Source organism: Salvelinus fontinalis, chromosome 23, assembly GCF_029448725.1.
Source record: "Salvelinus fontinalis isolate EN_2023a chromosome 23, ASM2944872v1, whole genome shotgun sequence".
Lineage (NCBI taxonomy): Eukaryota > Metazoa > Chordata > Actinopteri > Salmoniformes > Salmonidae > Salvelinus > Salvelinus fontinalis.
Window position 1 is genome coordinate 19,758,319 of NC_074687.1, and position 19,228 is coordinate 19,777,546.

Consider the following 19,228-nt stretch of genomic DNA (forward strand, 5'->3'; position numbering starts at 1 on the left):
AGTGCTTCCACCTGTCATTTCAGATCAGTGCAGATGAAAAGTGGAAGCCATTTCAGACCATTGAGATGCAGCCTGTGTGTCTGAAGGTCCTGGAAAGCATCTGACATAAGGGTTCTCCTCAGGTCAGATAGGTGGTCAGGCCCTGCTCTCTGTCTATCCATCCTGGCCTGTCAGCCTGTCACTAAAACTGATGAGACTGATGAGGGGTGGATGAGAGCAGGAAAGTCCGCCATCCCAATCTGGACAGAGGCTGAACAAAATCATTGTAGGAAACATTACTGAACGGCTAAAATCACTAATCTGAACAGAAACGAACATCTACATTGGGACTCTGTGCACTGACATTTTATGACTCAATTAAATAGTATAATCACTTGTCTTCCATCGACACCAGTTGTCATGACATCGGTCATGTCATGTCTAGGCTTTGAACAACAGGGGTGGTTGAGTGTAGTGGCGCCAAGCAGACATCTGTCAGAAAGCGGGAGGAAGAGAGGGGGCAGTGTGACATGTGGTGGTTTTGTAGGCAGAGGCTGCATGCCAGGGCTGTGACATACCTGTTCCCTGTAACTGTAGGTCTTCCTACTAAGATAACGTGAAAAGCAGGGCAAAAAGACTGGGGCAAAAAGGTCGCAGAACCCAACGTCATCAGACAATACACTAAACGTATAGAGATGATGTGTGCAGGAGTTCTCTTATAAAGAATTGAACTGTGGAACTAATTCCCTGGCAGCACCACGAGACAGAACACAGGTGTGCTCATCTTTTGGGACTGGAATTATAACACCAACCAGTGATCTCTGCCGAGCATCAGATCAAGGTTTTGGTGTGGAACGTCTGAAATAGGATCTTAAAATCTGCGAAATCAATGAAATGTTATTGTTAAGCCTTAGCTGTTGGATTGATGTTTTGTTAACCAAGACTGCCCCCTCAGGATAGGAGCTGAAAGAGAAGACCTGACTTCACCTTCTATAAAGAGGTACAGTAAAAAGGTGCTGAACACCGAAAGCTAACACCTACATGTAAACGTCATTAGTTAAGGGAACAGAGTGAACAACAGGTAACAATCATCACCAACACACCGCTTTAGTTATTCTGTTCACTTTTCATAACATCTTTATTGAATTTGTGTCTCATTTAAACATATTTACATGTCTTTTTTTGTTCAGTAAAAATACAAATACAGAACACTTTTTTCCCAAAATCAACATCCTCACGGCGACTGACAGCGCCAAAGGAGGCCTGGGCTTCCTCCGCAGACAGAAAGCAGTAATGTCAGAGAGTAAGGTGGGGACAGGGGGGCGAACAGTGATACATATACTTCATAACGTTCTACACCAGTAGGCTGCTGCTACTGCCTCCACCACGAGACGGAGACACTGAGCTGCCAACAGATGGGGACAGGAGGAGGGATAGCTGGAGAGAAAGAGACAAATAGAAAATTGTAGGGATATGAAGGAGTAGAAAGGGTGTGCCAGAGTAAAAAGGAATGTTGAGATGGTGGGACAGGTGTTATATATGTGCAGCCAGGTGGTACTAAGTGAACACATGAGAAATGAGTGACAGAAACCAACCAATTAGCTAAACAGAGACACACATTGTATGGCTTTATTGATTGGCAAGGTGAGTGGTTCTGTAATCAGCCCATCATCATCATCATCGTGTCTCTGCTAGAGGGACAGCAGGGTGTCTCTGCTAGAGGGACAGCAGGGTGTCTCTGCTAGAGGGACAGCAGGGTGTCTCTGCTAGAGGGACAGCAGGGTGTCTCTGCTAGAGGGACAGCAGGGTGTCTCTGCTAGAGGGACAGCAGGGTGTCTCTGCTAGAGGGACAGCAGGGTGTCTCTGCTAGAGGGACAGCAGGGTGTCTCTGCTAGAGGGACAGCAGGGTGTCTCTGCTAGAGGGACAGCAGGGTGTCTCTGCTAGAGGGACAGCAGGGTGTCTCTGCTAGAGGGACAGCAGGGTGTCTCTGCTAGAGGGACAGCAGGGTGTCTCTGCTAGAGGGACAGCAGGGTGTCTCTGCTAGAGGGACAGCAGGGTGTCTCTGCTAGAGGGACAGCAGGGTGTCTCTGCTAGAGGGACAGCAGGGTGTCTCTGCTAGAGGGACAGCAGGGTGTCTCTGCTAGAGGGACAGCAGGGTGTCTCTGCTAGAGGGACAGCAGGGTGTCTCTGCTAGAGGGACAGCAGGGTGTCTCTGCTAGAGGGACAGCAGGGTGTCTCTGCTAGAGGGACAGCAGGGTGTCTCTGCTAGAGGGACAGCAGGGTGTCTCTGCTAGAGGGACAGCAGGGTGGCTCATAGAAAAGGAACTGGTGTATGAATAACTTTTTGTAAAAAAATTATAATGAAAAAGCACAGTATTGGAGAAAGGCATCACGTAGTAACACTTGATAAGGCTTTAAATTAATGTATAGGTCCAACAAAAATGTTATTTCTTGCAAGGTACCGTTCTATTTCCTAGTGTTACCTTCAGCCCCTAAACCTAAAGTATTCCCCTCCCCATCCACATCAACACACCAATCACAGATTCATCACTGAACACAGCAGACTTCCTTGCGTTCCATCTACTGTTGCAGGAACCACATTCACACAAAACACAATAGATCAATTTAGAACACACAAGTCCATAGAGAATGAATGCCTTAACATTCAACATACACTCATTACACTCATTGCACAGGTGACTGAGGCAAAGTCCTAATTTGAGAGTGGTGATTAGGATAAGAACAAGAAACAGTTTGGGTAGAATCCTATCAGCAGGGTGAGGAGTTGTTCCTAAACAGTAACAACTCCAGGCCCTCCCCATAAGTGGCAGTGCAACACTATGGGTCCTTGTCAAAGACACAGAGATTATAAATGGAGGGCTTTGTGTCTTCAGCTCCGACAGTGGTGTAACTCTTTTCCCTCTTAGTAATACAAACAACAAAGTGCATAACAATTTATCTATAGGGGCCATTTAATCAGCAGACAGAAAACACTGCCAAAACAAGCCTTGTCCCAATCTGCCTGTGGAGCGGTGGTGATTTATGGAAAAGACAGGAACGGAAGTTTACCAGTCTAGAAAGGCGTGATTGGAGAAGTGAAGAAGAATGACAAGAAAGAGAAGATGGAGGGAGTTGGAATGGTGGTAAGACAAGGTAGAGATGCAGCATCGGTTGAATAGCAGCAACAGCATGAGGCCAGGCTAAGCTACGTCACCTGCTAATCATAGGAGATGGAAGGAGAGGGAGATACAGAGCGAGAGAGAGTGTGACAGAAAGAGACAAAAGAGGAGAAAGTATACAGGAACGGCAGAATGTAGCATAGAAAATGCTATGGAAAATAGGTCCATATCACCGGTCCACTTTTCAAGGTTCCAGAAGGGTAGGCATGAAGCCGTTGCTCCCGTCCACAAAGTGACACTGATACAGTTCCAGGTCAAAGTTCAGAGTAAGACAGTAAACAGGAAATGGCAGAAGGACTAGGACGGTTGCAGTCTGTCGTGTCCCCGCCAATCAGCGTCCAGGACACAAAATGACAAAAGAAAACAAACCCCATAGTCTTCGGTTTGACTGTCAGTCTGTCTGAAACATACATATCCCTTCAGAGGAAGGTCCATCTGTCTGTTTGTTGGTACACACTGTCTTGCTCCTGTGCGCATCCATTATGAGACAGTTTGGCCAAAACAATCAAGCTTCCTGATTGTGGCTCTGTGTTTCAACAAAAAAGTAACGACGAATAGGAGGACTTCCCAGCCAATCACAAAAGTCGAACGCACCCTCCGTCCTGACGAGAAGCAGAGAGAGCTATAGAAAGAGTACGAGCCAGAGAATTAAAGAAGAGCGAGAAAGGCTATTGTTTCAGTGCCCTCCACTCTGCAGTGGTCTGAGCTCTCTCCTTCTGCTGTCTGTAGCAGTGAGAGGGAGAGATGGAGGCAGACAGGGCCGCTGTGGCCCCCTGGTCTCTACCGCTGGGCCTGGCTCCCTGGGAGGGTGAGGTTGGCAAGGTGCAGTACCGGCAGGGGGTGGGCCTCCGTGTTGAACACCCAGCTCTCCAAAGGCATCAGCTCATCACTGGAGAACAACAGGTACAGATACCTGGAGACGAGAGAGGGAGGGGTAAAGAGGAGGGAGAGCAGACAATTTTCAGCTGCTATATTCTGTTCATCAGTGCTGTAGTAGTATTTGTGAACAGCAACAAGCAGAGCGACCAGCAGGGGGGGAGCAGAGCACACAGGTCCAGTGCATTCTGGGGGCTGCCAGGACATCCCCATCTCATACCAACTGGATGTGAATGAACAGTACACAGAGGAGCAGTAAAGGAGCAGCAAATGGCGGAAGACTTACTTGAGCGTCTCGGCCAGGAAGAAGCTCTGCTGGACATCGTCGTAGGTTGGGTTGGACGAGTAGACGTCCTTGACCCCAGAGAACCCACCGCTGACCCTGCAGTACTTATCAATGGCCTGGAGGGGGAGACCGAGAGGAGCACTTAATTACCACACATTTACATTACAGTCATTTATAATTTAGTCAGAAGATGGGTAGACTCTTATACCATTAAAACACTGTGTTTAAGGGTTGGAGGAGACATTCTATCCATCACCACTCTAGTCTAAACTAGGTATGTGATGAATAACATTTGATTTCAAATCGCTTTGTTGTAATTGAGATTTGAAGGGAATGTCTCTGTCTGTGACCTCAGTCAAAGCGTTAGAGCTGTGATTTTACAATGCACAGAGTATTTCTTTTCTCAAGTGTCCAGACAGAGTTAATCAGTTCTTTTTTAAATCTCTTCTTCCCTCTGCACCGCATCAGGTGTAATTCAAGGGAGGGTATAGATGGATCTGTTAATTGACACAGTGTCTCTCTCCCTCTCTATCGGTACTTGTCTTGTTCTCTCTTAATGTCCCTCTATTAGTCAGTAGCTGTCAGCAGAATCTCTCAGAAGGAGATGGAACTATTTTAAATTTTTCATGGACCACCGCATCCGATGTGTGTGTGCGTTTGTCCTTCTGAACACACACAGACACACACACACACACAGACACACACACATAGCGTCCTAGACTGCCTCTGTACTTCAGGCCTGGGCACAACCACATATGCACATCACAACTACCCAGCCACATGCACACCTGAACTAGAATCCAGTCCTAATACCATCTGGGTTAATAAAGAGTCTGTTTCTCTTCTACCTGGAGGAGAAGGGTGTGTGTGTGTGTGTGTACAGCTGCTCTCTACTGGGCTCATTTCACAGGGCCGTGCACTACAACAGCTGGGCCAACAAACCACAACACACATGACTCGCACACGCTTAGACCAAATAGGATGAAGTTGCCCCTAGACAATGATCTTAGATGTTCTCACTAATGGTCAAGCTTAGGAAGGTAAACTGCCTACTACACAGAGCCTCAGGTAAAATAGTAGTGTGTGTGACATCAAATGTGAGCTGATGTGATGGTGTAGGAGCACTAGAGACAGGTAGGGAGATCAAACTGTATAGAAATGTCAGGTGATTTTCATCACAAGGGGAGAAAGAGAACGAGACGGGGGCAGAAAGAACGAGACAGGGGCAGAAAGAGAACGAGACAGGGGCAGAAAGAGAACGAGACGGGGGCAGAAAGAGAACGAGACGGGGGCAGAAAGAGAACGAGACGGGGGCAGAAAGAGAACGAGACGGGGGCAGAAAGAGAACGAGACGGGGGCAGAAAGAAAACGAGACGGGGGCAGAAAGAAAACGAGACGGGGGCAGAAAGAAAACGAGACGGGGGAAGAAAGAGAACGAGACGGGGGAAGAAAGAGAACGAGACGGGGGCAGAAAGAGAACGAGACGGGGGCAGAAAGAGAACGAGACGGGGGCAGAAAGAGAACGAGACGGGGGCAGAAAGAAAACGAGACGGGGGCAGAAAGAGGTAGAGAGAGAGGGAAGCAGGGAGGGGTAAGAGAGGAGGAGAGAGCGTAAGAGGAGAGGAGGAGAGAGCGTAAGAGGAGAGAGCGTAAGAGGAGAGAGCGTAAGAGGAGAGAGCGTAAGAGGAGAGAGCGTAAGAGGAGAGGAGGAGAGAGCGTAAGAGGAGAGGAGGAGAGAGCGTAAGAGGAGAGGAGGAGAGAGCGTAAGAGGAGAGGAGGAGAGAGCGTAAGAGGAGAGGAGGAGAGAGCGTAAGAGGAGAGGAGGAGAGAGCGTAAGAGGAGAGGAGAGAGCGTAAGAGGAGAGGAGAGAGCGTAAGAGAGGGGAGGAGAGGAAAGGAGAGAGCATAAGAGGACGACAGGAAAGGAGAGAGCGTAAGAGAGAGAACGATAGGAAAGGAGAGCGTAAGAGCAGGAGAGGAAAGCAGAGCGCGTAAGAGAGAGGAGGAGAGGGTAAGAGGAGAAGGAGAGAGCGTAAGAGGAAAGGAGAGAGCGTAAGAGAGGAAAGGAGAGAGCGTAAGAGAGGAAAGGAGAGAGCGTAAGAGGAGGAGAGAGAGCGTAAGAGGAGGAGAGAGAGCGTAAGAGGAGGAGAGAGAGCGTAAGAGGAGGAGAGAGAGCGTAAGAGGAGGAGAGAGAGCGTAAGAGGAGGAGAGAGAGCGTAAGAGGAGGAGAGAGAGCGTAAGAGGAGGAGAGAGAGCGTAAGAGGAGAGCGTAAGAGGAGGAGAGAGAGCGTAAGAGGAGGAGAGAGAGCGTAAGAGGAGGAGAGAGAGCGTAAGAGGAGAGCGTAAGAGGAGGAGAGAGAGCGTAAGAGGAGAGCGTAAGAGGAGGAGAGAGAGCGTAAGAGGAGAGTGTAAGAGGAGGAGAGAGAGCGTAAGAGGAGAGTGTAAGAGGAGGAGAGAGAGGAAAGGAGAGCGTAAGAGGAGGAGAGAGAGCGTAAGAGGAGGAGAGAGAGGAAAGGAGAGCGTAAGAGGAAAGGAGAGAGCGTAAGAGGAGAGGAAAGGAGAGAGCGTAAGAGGAAAGGAGAGAGCGTAAGAGGAAAGGAGAGAGCGTATGAGAGGAGGAAAGGAGAGAGATGTGCATGGTGCAGAGGAGCAGTCGAGGTTAGAACAAAGAAGAGAACTCCCTCATCTCCACTCAGTCAGGCTGAGGGAGGCTGCATTCAGTCCCACAACAACAGCTCTAAGAGCACCAACACAAACACACAGGAACAGAGGGAGAGCGGGGAAACAGGAGATGAGATAAGCGAGGAGAGGGAGAGGAGAATAGAGCGACAGAGGGAGATAATACAGGTGAATGGTAGCGAGAAGGAGAGGAGGAGTGATTGAGAAAGGAAGTGAAAAATGAGAGCAGAGTGATTGAGTGGTTGAGAGGAGGATGAAGAGAAAGCAGAGGTATAAGAGTGTTTCACTTTGACCTTTGAAAATAAAAGCCTTAAGAGGGAAAAGAGATGGAAAAAATAGGACTATAACTGGAGAGAAAAAATGAGAAAATTGAGTTCTCAAGTAGCATTAGTCTGTTGTGTGTTGACACTCTGATCCGCTCTCTTTTTTAAGTTACAAAGGGTCCATGCACTTATCCAATTCTTTCAGATGTACACTGGTGCAGAGAAGGTACTGCTATGGGTCAGGAGGTGATAGGGGATTGGGCATGATGGATAAGTAAAAGCATAAGTGCAATATCATAGTAGTAATAGTTTGGAGTGATTTTCCAGTGGCTCACCTGTGCTGCTTCCCAGCCCCACTGCCTGTACTTGGGGTCGTGGGTGAACCTCCACATGTACCAGTAGGTCTCGATGACCTCTGGCCTCAGGATGTAGTACTTCTCATTCTGACGTACTGCCACTGCCTCCAGACCACTGTCAAACTTAAAGGCCTCCGGACCCAGCTTCAACACTACAGAGAGGGAGGGAGAGATATTCAATATCCATTGATTTTTCTGGTTTAGCATAAGTACACAACATATTTCCTGCCAATTGTTTAATTTAGAGTAATAGGAGCAGATTACAGTGATCAAGTAGTAGCCAGGAGACTTATGACAGATTTGTTCTGCACGCCTTGTCCTTGTGGATGGGAACCAGAGACCACTGGATTCAGGTTGCAAAGGGTCGGAAACTTTCCGGTAAATTTGGGGAATTTTGCTTAAATTCATTAAAAAAAGTTAGCTTATAACAGTTAACCATTTTTGTGGGATACACATAAGGCAATTCTATTTCAATTCATATTTTGGTTAAACTATTCCCTACACTAATAAGATGCTATTGAGCCCACACTACTACACTGTCTGAGCCAAAGACTACATGCTTTCTGGTAAGTTTTGATTACAATATATTTTATATGACATACATGAGTTTGTGTTAACTTCTTATGGCTGCAGGGGAAGTATTGAGTAGCTTGGATGAAAGGTGCACAGAGGTGCCCAGAGTAAACGGCCTGCTCCTCAGTCATAGTTGCTAATATATGCATATTATTATTCGTATTGGATAGAAAACACTCTGAAGTTTCTAAAACTGTTTGAATTATGTCTGTGAGTATAACAGAACTCATATGGCAGGCAAAAACATGAGAAAAAATCCTGGAAATTCTGAGGCTGGTGGATTTTCAACCAAGATCCCATTGAAATTACAGCGAGATATGAATGGGTTTGCACTTCCTACGGCTTCCACTAGATGTCAACAGTCTGTAGAACTTTGATGACTCTACTTTGAAGGGGGGCCGAATGAGAGAATAATTAGTCACCATTGCCATGAGGTGACCATTTTGACCATTCTTTGACCATGCGCGTTCATATGAGTGAGCTCCGTTCCATCGCTCATCTGAAGTCAATGTAATTCTCCGGTTGGAACGTTATTCAAGATGTATGTTAACAACATTCTAAAGATTAATTCAGTACATCGTTTGACATGTTTCTACTGACTGTTACGGAATTTTTGGACATGTCTTCACGTTTTAGTGAACGCGCTTTGTGACTTTGGAATTGTTTACCAAACGCGCTAACCAAAGTAGCTAATTGGACATAAATAACAGACATTATCGAACAAATGAAGCATTTATTGTGGACCTGGGATTCCTGGGAGTGCATTCTGATGAAGATCAAAGGTAAGGGAATATTTATCATGTAATTTCTGGTTTCTGTTGACTCCAACATGGCGGCTAATTTGACTTGTTCTGAGCGCCGTCTCAGATTATTGCATGGTTTGCTTTTTCCGTAAAGTTTTTTTGAAATCTGACACAGAGGTTACATTAAGGAGAGGTATATCTATAATTCCATGTGTATAATTTGTATTATCATCTACATTTATGATGAGTATTTCTGTTGAATAGATGTGGCTATGCAAAATCACTGGATGTTTTTGGAACTAGTGAACGTAACACGCCAATGTAAACTCAGATTTTTTAAATATGAACTTTATCAAACATACATGTATTGTGTAAAATGAAGTTCCATGAGTGTCATCTGATGAAGATCATCAAAGGTTAGTGATTCATTTTATCTCTATTTGTGCATTTTTGGTCTGGAAAAATGGCTGTGCTTATTCTGTGGCTTGGTGGTGACCTAACATAACCGTTTGCGGTGCTTTCGCTGAAAAGCATATTTGAAATCGGACACTTTGGTGGGATTAACAACAAGATTACCTTTAAAATGGTATAAGACACATGCATAAGACACATGCATGTCTGAGGAATTTTTATTATTTGGCGCCCTGAACTTTCACTGGCTGTTGTCATATCATCCAGTTAACGGGATTGCAGCCATAAGAAGTTTTAACTAGTAAATACAAGCCTACAGCAAAGTGTGTTTAAATCATTTCTAACTTGTTCACAATTTCTGATTTTTGCTACCATGTGGGTTTTAGCTTGCTTGATCCTGCAAACTGAGGAGTGTTAATTCACCTGTTTCCATACATGTTTCATTTTAAAACATGTAGCTTACAAAGGAGATGTTAAATCTAACTGCTCAACTATTTATCTGTACATGGAATTGTATTTCATTTTTTTTTTACAAATGTTTTCCCTAATCTTCACAGGAAAATACCACGGGCACTATCTGATGTGTGGAGACATTTCACTGCAGCTAATGTAGAAGGAAAAGCTGTGTACATTTGCAAATACTGTGCCAAATCATATGTGAAGAATGCAACAAAGATGCAGAATCATCTGGCCAAGTGAATAAAGTTCCCTCAGCTCTCACAACAAGCAACCTCTGACAAAAGTCCCTCTACTTCTATTCGAGGTGAAAATGATGAATCAGACACCTTATCGATAGCAACAGCTCACGGTCCTCCTGGAATCAGAAGTTTTTTTGACTCAATGGAGGAACGTAGTCAGAGAAATGCTGATTAATGTGTATGCAACTGGTTCACCTCTGATGCTCACAGGCAGTGTGTATTGGAAGAGATTCTGAATGTTGTTTGCCCAGCATTACACCCCTCCAACCAGACATGCTTTATCTACTCATTTGCTGGATGCAGAGTTCAAGTGAAGGTCAAGCAAATCATAGAGAAAGCAGACTGTATTGCAATCATCTCTGATGGGTGGTCGAATGTTGTTAGGCAAAGAATAATAAACTACACCACCTCCACCAGTATTCTACAAGAGTACACCGGTCTCTACATTTCATTTGAGCTGAAGGCAGTCATCAATGACCGTGGACCATAGAAGGTATTTGCACTGGTGACAGACAATGCTGCGAACATGAAGGCTGCTTGGTCTAAAGTGGAGGAGTCCTACTACCCTCACATCACACCCATTGGCTGTGCTGATCGTGCATTGAATCTGCTCCACAATGGATACACTCTACAAGAGAGCCAAGGAAATGGTTAGGTATGTGAAGGGTCATCAAGTTACAGCAGCAATCTACCTCTCCAAGCAAAGTGAGAAGAATAAGAGCACCACATTGAAGCTGCCCAGCAACACCCGTTGGGGTGGTGTTGTCATCATGTTTGACATCTCCTGGAGGGAAAGGTATCTCTCCAAGAAATGGCCAGTTGCGCTCTGAGGCAGCTGATGTTGCCATATCACAGTCTGTCGATATGGACAGCCCATCAAGAGGATCCTCCTGGATGATGTATTTTGGGAGAGAGGGTAAGCAGCCTGAAACCTATAGCAGTAGCCATTGCACGGATTGAGGGAGACAATACCATCCTGTCTGCTGTTCAGACTCTGCTTGCAGATGTAAGAGAAGAAATCCATACTGCCCTGCCCACTTCACTGTTGCTCCAAGCAGTTCTGAAATGCATCAAAAAGCGTGAAGACTTCTCCCTGAAGCCCATACATGCCGCAGCGTACATGTTGGACCCCAAGTATGCTGGCAAGAGCATGCTGTCTGGTGCAGAGATCAACAAGGCCTATGGTGTCATCACTACCGTGTCTCGCCACCTTGGCCTGGATGAGTGCAAGGTTTTTGGCAGTCTGGTGAAGTACACTTCCAAGCAAGGGCTTTGGGATGGAGATGCAATATGGCAGTCGTGCCAACACATCTCATCAGCCACCTGGTGGAAGGGACTTTGTGGATCTGAGAATCTTTCGCCTGTTGCCTCCATCATCCTCCAAATCCCAGCAACATCAGCCGCCTCAGAGCGCAACTGGCCCTTGTTTGGGAACACACACACCAAAGCACACAACAGGCTGACCAATACAAGGGTTGAAACATTGGTGGCCATCCGGGCAAATTTGGCGCTTTTTGAGCCTGACAACAAGCCATCCTCAACAAGGTTGGAAAGTGACAGTGAAGATGAGGCCTCAGTCTGATGTGCAAGAGGTGGACATTAAAGAGGTCCAGGGAGAAGACATAGAAGCCTGAGAGGAAGAAAACCAAAGCTTTGGTTTCTAGACTATCATTTTACAGATGCATGTTGAAAACATTTCTCGGAGACGCGATGGATCATTGGGGATCATTTAATATTCTCTTTCTTTTGTTGTTCAGTAAAATCATCCCATCCCGAGTCAACTCATTTAATTAAAGTTCAATTCGAAACTACATTTATTTTTCTCTATTGGAAGGATTTAATCATTTGCAATTATGTCTACTTATGATAAGGTAAAATGTTTATGTTTGTCTCCATTTGATATGGTAAATATATCCAATGCAAAAACCATCTACATATAAATGCTATTAATATTAATTTGCATATATTTTTGTTAATTCCCATATATTCCCGTTAATTCCCACGTAGTTTCCACTTCTGAATATTCCCCAAAATGTGCAACCCTACGCTGGATAAAACTACGAAATATCATCAGTCAAACCTTACTTTCAGGAAGTTCAGCCAGTTCCAATGGTAACCTCACTTTAAAAAAAACAACACATTATCCTGAGCTCACACTAAATCTAACTCAACATCTGGGAACAACTCAAATCCATAGTACCAAGACCACCCCATAACAAGTTACCATTTATACCTAAACTTTCTTTGATTTCCCTATATGTTTAGATGTCTCACCGGTGCGGTCGTAGGACTCGTGGCAGGTGTGTGCGATCTCAGCCCCCAGCTGTAGGTAGTGTCCAGCCTTGTCGTCAGGCGAGCCGTCGGCCCCCAGAGCGAACATCCCCCCGGCAAAGCACGTCAGGTGACCCATCTTCCTCTCCAGGTGGCCGTTCTTCCACTCCCCGATGAACGTCAGGCCGCCGTTGGACTTACGGATCAGGTGACGCTCGATGGCCTGGAGGGAGGTGGGGAAAGGGTGTGGGTGGTGGTAGGAGAGCAAGGTGTGTGTTTAGGGAGGAGGGTGTGTGGGTGGTGATGGTAGAAGGGGTAGGTGTGTGTATGAAGCAGAGAGAGAGAGATAAAGGACAGGTACTTTGTTCCTGTTCCCACCGCTGTGCCAGGGACTATGTTGTCTAAGTGTCCTCAGCTCCAGTCCTTGAGAGCAGCAGCAGAATCTGCTGTTCTCCTCTCCCTGGCACCTACTGTACCTGATCAATCAACATCAATAACTGGCCATAAAGTCCAGGCATCTGCTTACTGTTAACTAAATCACACACTGAATAAAAGGCAAACATGGAACCCAGTTGACCCTGCAGTTAACTTCTCTGGGAATAGCATCCCACCTCGACAACAGCCAGTGAAATTGCAGGGCACCAAATTCAAACAGAAATCTCATAATTAAAATACAAGGTGTATTATACACCATTTTAAAGATAAACTTCTTGTTAATCCAACCACAGTGCCCGATTTCAAAAAGGTTTTACGGCGAATGCACACCATGCGATTTTGTTAGGACAGCACCTAGCCACAAAAACCATACAGATATTTTCAAGCCAAGGAGAGGACTCACAAAAGTCATAAATAGCGATTAAATTAATCACTTACCTTTGATGATCTTCATCTGGTGACACGCCGAGGACTCCATGTTACACAATACATGTTCGTTTTGTTCAATAAAGTCCCTCTTTATGTCCAAATACCTCTGTTTTGTTCGCATGTTTAGTTCAGTATTCCAAAGGCACAACAACATCCAGACGAAAAGTCAAAAAAGTCCCATTAAAGTTCGTAGAAACAGTTCAAACGATGTTTATAATCCATTCTTAGGATCTTTTTTATCATAAATATTCAATAATATTTCAATCGTACAATACTGTTTTCATTAGAAAGGAAAGAGAACGAACGATTAACAACTCATGGCTTTCAGCTGAGCCACTTACACTGAGTGGTCTTATTCTCTCCCCTTTCACAATAGAAGCCTGAAACAACTTCTAAAGACTGTTGACAACTACTGGAAGCCTTAGGAAGTGCAATCTGACCCCACAGACACTGGATACTGGATAGGCATTCACTTAAACTACAAACTTTAGAATTTCCAATTCCAGGTTGGATTTTTCTCAGGTTTTCGCCTGCCATATGAGTTCTGTTATACTCACAGACATTATTTTAACAGTTTTGGAAACTTTAGAGTGTCTTCTATCCAAATCTACCAATTGTATGCACATCCTAGCTTCTGGGCCTAAGTAACAGTGGGCACCCTTTTCTTCCAAACTTCCCAATGCTGCCCCCTATCCCAATGAAGTTAAAGGACTGAGGAGTTGAGGAACAATCCTAACTATCTGGCCTGAAGGATATAGAGCAAGGTAGTTGCTATTTCAGGGTAGGCTAGATGAGTTGAAACACAGCTGTGTGTTTGCCAATCAAAGCCATCTCCATGGAGACCAGGTAAGGGAAGCCAGTCTCCATGGAGACCAGATAAAAGGTGTGGTGCGTACCTCGATAGCGTCGTCGTAGGTCTTGCGTGCCTCTGTGTCGGTCTTGTCTGACATGAGCCAGGCCTTCAGCAGGTACTCATAGAAACTGTCTCCCAGACCTCCAACTGATGTATGGTCTACAGGGGGTGGGAGGGGCGGAGAGAGAGAAGAACAAGAAGAGAGGGAGGGATGGGAGAAAGATAAGTGGGTGGGGAAAGGGACAAAGCGAGGAAGAGCGAGAGAGAAAAAAGAAAAGATGGAGGTAGTCAGAGGGACAAAAAGATAATTATTCATTGGATGACGTTTTCCTTAAAACTCCAACCAGAGCCAACACTATTATTCAGTAGGGGTTTTAAGTTAGAACCAGTCAACACTATTCTTCAGTAGGGGTTTTAAGTTACAGCAACAAACCGGCTATGGAGATTATTTGCCCGTTTAACAGTATGATGGCAGAGACTAGATGATTTGGGTTGTTTACTTTCTCCCTGATGTACTACTTAAAGACCCAAAGTGTCGTAGTAAAAATTGATTCAGGCTTTCTAGCTGGCCTAAAAAAGGGACACATTACAGTGAGCAGGAGAATGTGCCAAATCTCACTCAGCAAGAGGACACAGATGGGCAGGCACACACACACACACACACACACACACACACACACACACACACACACACACACACACACACACACACACACACACACACACACACACACACACACACACTCTGTCACAGACTACCCCGAGCCATGATTCTGCAGTATTAAATAATGTGGTAGTTTAAGTAGCAGAGCCAAGACACTAAAAGAGTACCGTGTTCTCCCCATGGGGCCTGACTCTTAAGCTTCAGTTGTTAGCCAGGAGGGACTTAAAATAAAATTCAACCCAAAAATGATCTATTATTTGTTTCATTAGTCCATTGTTGACATAAGCAAAACATTTTGGGACTGTCAGCATTCAAGACATGTAACTTTCAAAACAAATAAAAATCCTCCCCGTATGATGTAAAATTCAGCATTACACCATACAGAGACGATCTCTGTATTTTGAAAGTTACATAACTTGAAAGCTGACAAGCGAAACATTTGGGACTATGTCAACAATGGACTAATAAAGGAAAATTCCAACAAAAAGTATATTTTGGTATTTGTTTCAAGTCCCTCCCTGCTGGCTAACAACTGAGGTTAACTTCTTCGGGGTAGGGGGCAGCATTTTCACTTTTGGATAAATAGCACGCCAAAATTCAACTGCCTGCTACTCCTCCCCAGAATACAAGATATGCATACCATTAGTAGATTTGGATAGAAAACACTATGACGTTTCTAAAACTGTTTGAATGATGTCTGAGTATTACAGAACTTATGTAGCAGGCAAAACCCAGAGGACAAACCATTCAGAATCTGAATTTTTTTGAGGTCACTGACTTTTCAAATTGTTTTCATTGGGACACCAGATTTCTAAGGGACTTGTTTGCAGTTCCTACCGCTTCCACTGGATGTCACCAGTCTTTGGAAATTGTTTGAGGTTATTCCTTTGTGTAATGAAGAAGTACGGCCATCTTAAATGAGGGTCACATGAAGTAAATTGTTTGAGAGAGGCACATTACCAGAAAAGTTGCGTCAGTTTGTTTTCTTTTTGTATTGAACACAGATCATCCCGTCTTCAAATATATTGATTATTAACGTTTAAAAATACCTAACGTTGTATTACAAAAGTAGTTTGAAATGTTTTGGTAAAGTTTACATGTAACTTTTGATATATTTTGTAGGTGACGATGCGCAAGTTGGAAGCTGTGTTTTTCTGGATGAAACGCGCCAAATAAATGGACATTTTGGAAATATAGACGGAATTAATCGAACAAAAGAACCATTTGTGATGTTTATGGGGACATATTGGAGTGCCAACAAAATAATTTTGTCAAAGGTAAGGCATGAATTATATTTTTATTTCTGCGTTGTGTCGTGCCTGCAGTGTTGAAATGTGCTACTCTCTTTGTTTACTGTTGTGCTATCATCAGATAATAGCATCTTATGCTTTCACCAAAAAGCCTTTTTGAAATCTGACATGTTGGCTGGATTCACAACGAGTGTAGCTTTAATTTGGTATCTTACATGTGTGATTTAATGAAAGTTTGATTTTTATATAATTTTATTTGAATATGGCGCTCTGTATTTTCCCTGGCTATTGGCCAGGTGGGACGCAAACGTCCCACCTACAACAGAGAGGTTAAACAGAGTCAGGCATCATGGGGAGAACACAGTACTCTTTCTGAGTGTCATGGCTCTGCTACTGGCACCTGCTACCATACCCCATTCAAAGGCACTTCAATCTTTTGTCTTGCCCATTTACCCTCTGAACGGCTTAATCCAATTATTACATATTAATTGTCCCGAGGCACAAAAATGCTTCTTTAACCTGTCTCCTCCTAGTCATCTACACTGATTGAAGTGGATTTAACAAGTGGCATCAATAAGGAAGCATAGCGTTCACCTGATCAGTCTGTCATGGAAGGATTCCCAATATTTTGTATACGCAGTACATATATCTATATACAGTTGAAGTCGGAAGTTTACATACACTTAGGTTGGAGTCATGAAAACTCGTTTTTCAACCACTCCACAAATTTCTTGTTAACAAACTATAGGTTTGGCAAGTCGGCTAGGACATCTACTTTGTGCATGACACAAGTACTTTTTCCAACTATTGTTTACAGACAGATTATTTCACTTATAATTCATTGTATCAGAAGTTTACATACACTAAGTTGACTGTGCCTTTGAACAGCTTGGAAAATTCCATAACATTTTGTCATGGCTTTAGAAGCTGGAGGTGTACCTGTGGATGTATTTCAAGGCCTACCTCCAACTCAGTGCCTATTTGCTTGACATCATGGGAAAATCAAAAGAAATCAGCCAAGACCTTTCCAAACGCCTGAAGGTACCATGTTCATCTGTACAAACAATAGTACACAAGTATAAACACCATGGGACCACTCAGCCGTCATACCGCTCAGGAAGGAGACGCTTTCTGTCTCCTAGAGATGAACGGACTTGGTGTGAAAATGCAAATCAATCCCAGAACAACAGCAAAGGACCTTGTGAAGATGCTGGAGGAAACAGGTACAAAAGTATCTATATCCACAGTAAAACGAGTCCTATATCGACATAACCTGAAAGGCCAATCAGCAAGGAAGAAGCCACTGCTCCAAAACTGCCATAAAAAAGCCAGACTACGGTTTGCAACTGCACATGGGGACAAAGACTGTACTTTTTGGAGAAATGTCCTCTGGTCTGATGAAACAACAATAGAACTGTTTGGCCATAATTCCCATCGTTATGTTTGGAGGGAAAAGGGGGAGGCTTGCAAGCCAAAGAACACCATCCCAACCGTGAAGCACGGGGTGGCAGCATCATGTTGTGGGGGTGCTCTGCAGCAGGAGGGACTGGTGCACTTCACAAAAGAGATGGCATCTTGAGGAAATAGAATTATGTGGATATATTGAAGCAACATCTCAAGACATCAGTCAGGAAGTTAAAGCTTGGTTGCAAATGGGTCTTCCAAATGGACAATGACCCCAAACATAGTTCCAAAGTTGTGGCAAAATGGCTTAAGGACAACAAAGTCAAGGTATTGGAGTGGCCATCACAAAGCCCTGACCTGAATCCCAAAGAAAATGTGCGGGCAGAACTGAAAAAGCGTGTGCGAGCAAGGAGGCCTACAAACCTGACTCAGTTACACCAGCTCTGTCAGGAGGAATGGGCCAAAATTCACCCAATTTATTGTGGGAAGCTTGCGGTAGCCTACGCAAAACGTTTGACCCAAGTTAAACAATTTAAAGGCAATGCTACCAAATACTAACTGAGTGTATGTAAACTTCTGACCCTCTGAAGAGCTGAAGAGACTCAGACACAGGGTAAAATATGTTTTTTATGCAAATGGCTGTGGGGGTTTGGTGTGCCCCTGGCAGAGAACAGGGAATTTGCAATGAATAATTCTTTCTCGTACGGAGGGTCAGAGATCGAGAGAAAGAGAGAAATGCCAAATGCAAACAACCTTGGAAAGAGGTATACACTGTAGAGGGCACAGTGTGTTTGTGTGTGTGCAAGTGCATACGTGTAACCCAGGGTTTCCCCAAACTAGAACATTTGCTCTTGGTTCAAAAGAACCGGGATTACGTCAGTAACCTCCGGTAGCCGCTAGAGGAGGTTGTAATAAACAGAGCGGTTTCTGTTTTCTTCCTACAAATGTGGCTCTCTCTCTTAAATGGTATAAGCTCCAAATAATTAGGACCCTATCACTGAACGATAAGACTCAGGAACAAGTATGTTTCTCTACTATGCCCATAAACCATTAGAACTGAGTGGACAAGACCATCAATTATGTTCTTTTCTACACAGAAGATCATTCAACATTATTGCCTGATGATCTTCCCAATACCTTTCTGATGCATTTCAGTCACATCAAATCAGATGGAAACAGTCAAACTCAAATTTAAAAGTAAACATCGCCCGTTGATTACATTTTTTATTTTTTTTTACATGGGTGGTGTCATACATTTGTGGGTGCTTGAACAAGTATATTTGTGAGGGAGATTAGCGGGTTGCGTACGCTAGCACAGGGGTTTTCAAACTGGGGTCAACCGAGGTATTGCAGGGGATCCAAGTGTTGGAATGTTTTATTTATTTATATTTATATTTATTTATTTATATTTATATATATATATAAATATATATATAAATATATATATATATAAATATATATATATAAATATATATAAATATATATAAATATATATAAATATATATATATATGCACCCTTTAAAATGGAGGAAATTAATAATTGGAGCTAATTACAGGGTTTTTTCTGCATAGAAAAGTCTTAGGTCGGCCATCTAAGTGGTAATGTTTTGGGGTGGGAAAACCGTGTTTCAGTGTCAACTTAAACGACCAAAACCAGATAGAAATAATGCATAAAAATATTTTACTATATATTTTTTAGAAACACTTTGGGGGGGGGGGGGGGGGGGGGGACTCATACACACACACATTAAAGCTGATCCACCCCCTGGGGGAAAAACATTAAAGCTGATCCACCCCCTGGGAAAAAACATTAAAGCTGATCCACCCCCTGGGAAAAAACATTAAAGCTGATCCACCCCCTGGGAAAAAAACATTAAAG

General features: G+C 44.0%; 1 protein-coding gene across 3 annotated transcripts in view; it reads right to left on the reverse strand.

Moving 5' to 3' along the window:
* Positions 1-1,085: 1,085 nt before the first annotated feature.
* Positions 1,086-19,228, reverse strand: part of LOC129820988 (mannosyl-oligosaccharide 1,2-alpha-mannosidase IB) — a 128,106-nt gene continuing 109,963 nt past the window's right edge. For all 3 annotated transcript variants that reach the window (XM_055878176.1, XM_055878177.1, XM_055878178.1), the window contains 5 exons: positions 14,075-14,190; positions 12,318-12,537; positions 7,598-7,770; positions 4,322-4,437; positions 1,086-4,072 (listed from right to left, as the gene is read on the reverse strand). In XM_055878176.1, coding sequence (XP_055734151.1) covers positions 3,940-4,072; positions 4,322-4,437; positions 7,598-7,770; positions 12,318-12,537; positions 14,075-14,190 — 758 coding nt within the window. In that variant the 3' untranslated portion in view covers positions 1,086-3,939. The remainder of the gene's footprint in view (positions 4,073-4,321; positions 4,438-7,597; positions 7,771-12,317; positions 12,538-14,074; positions 14,191-19,228) is intronic.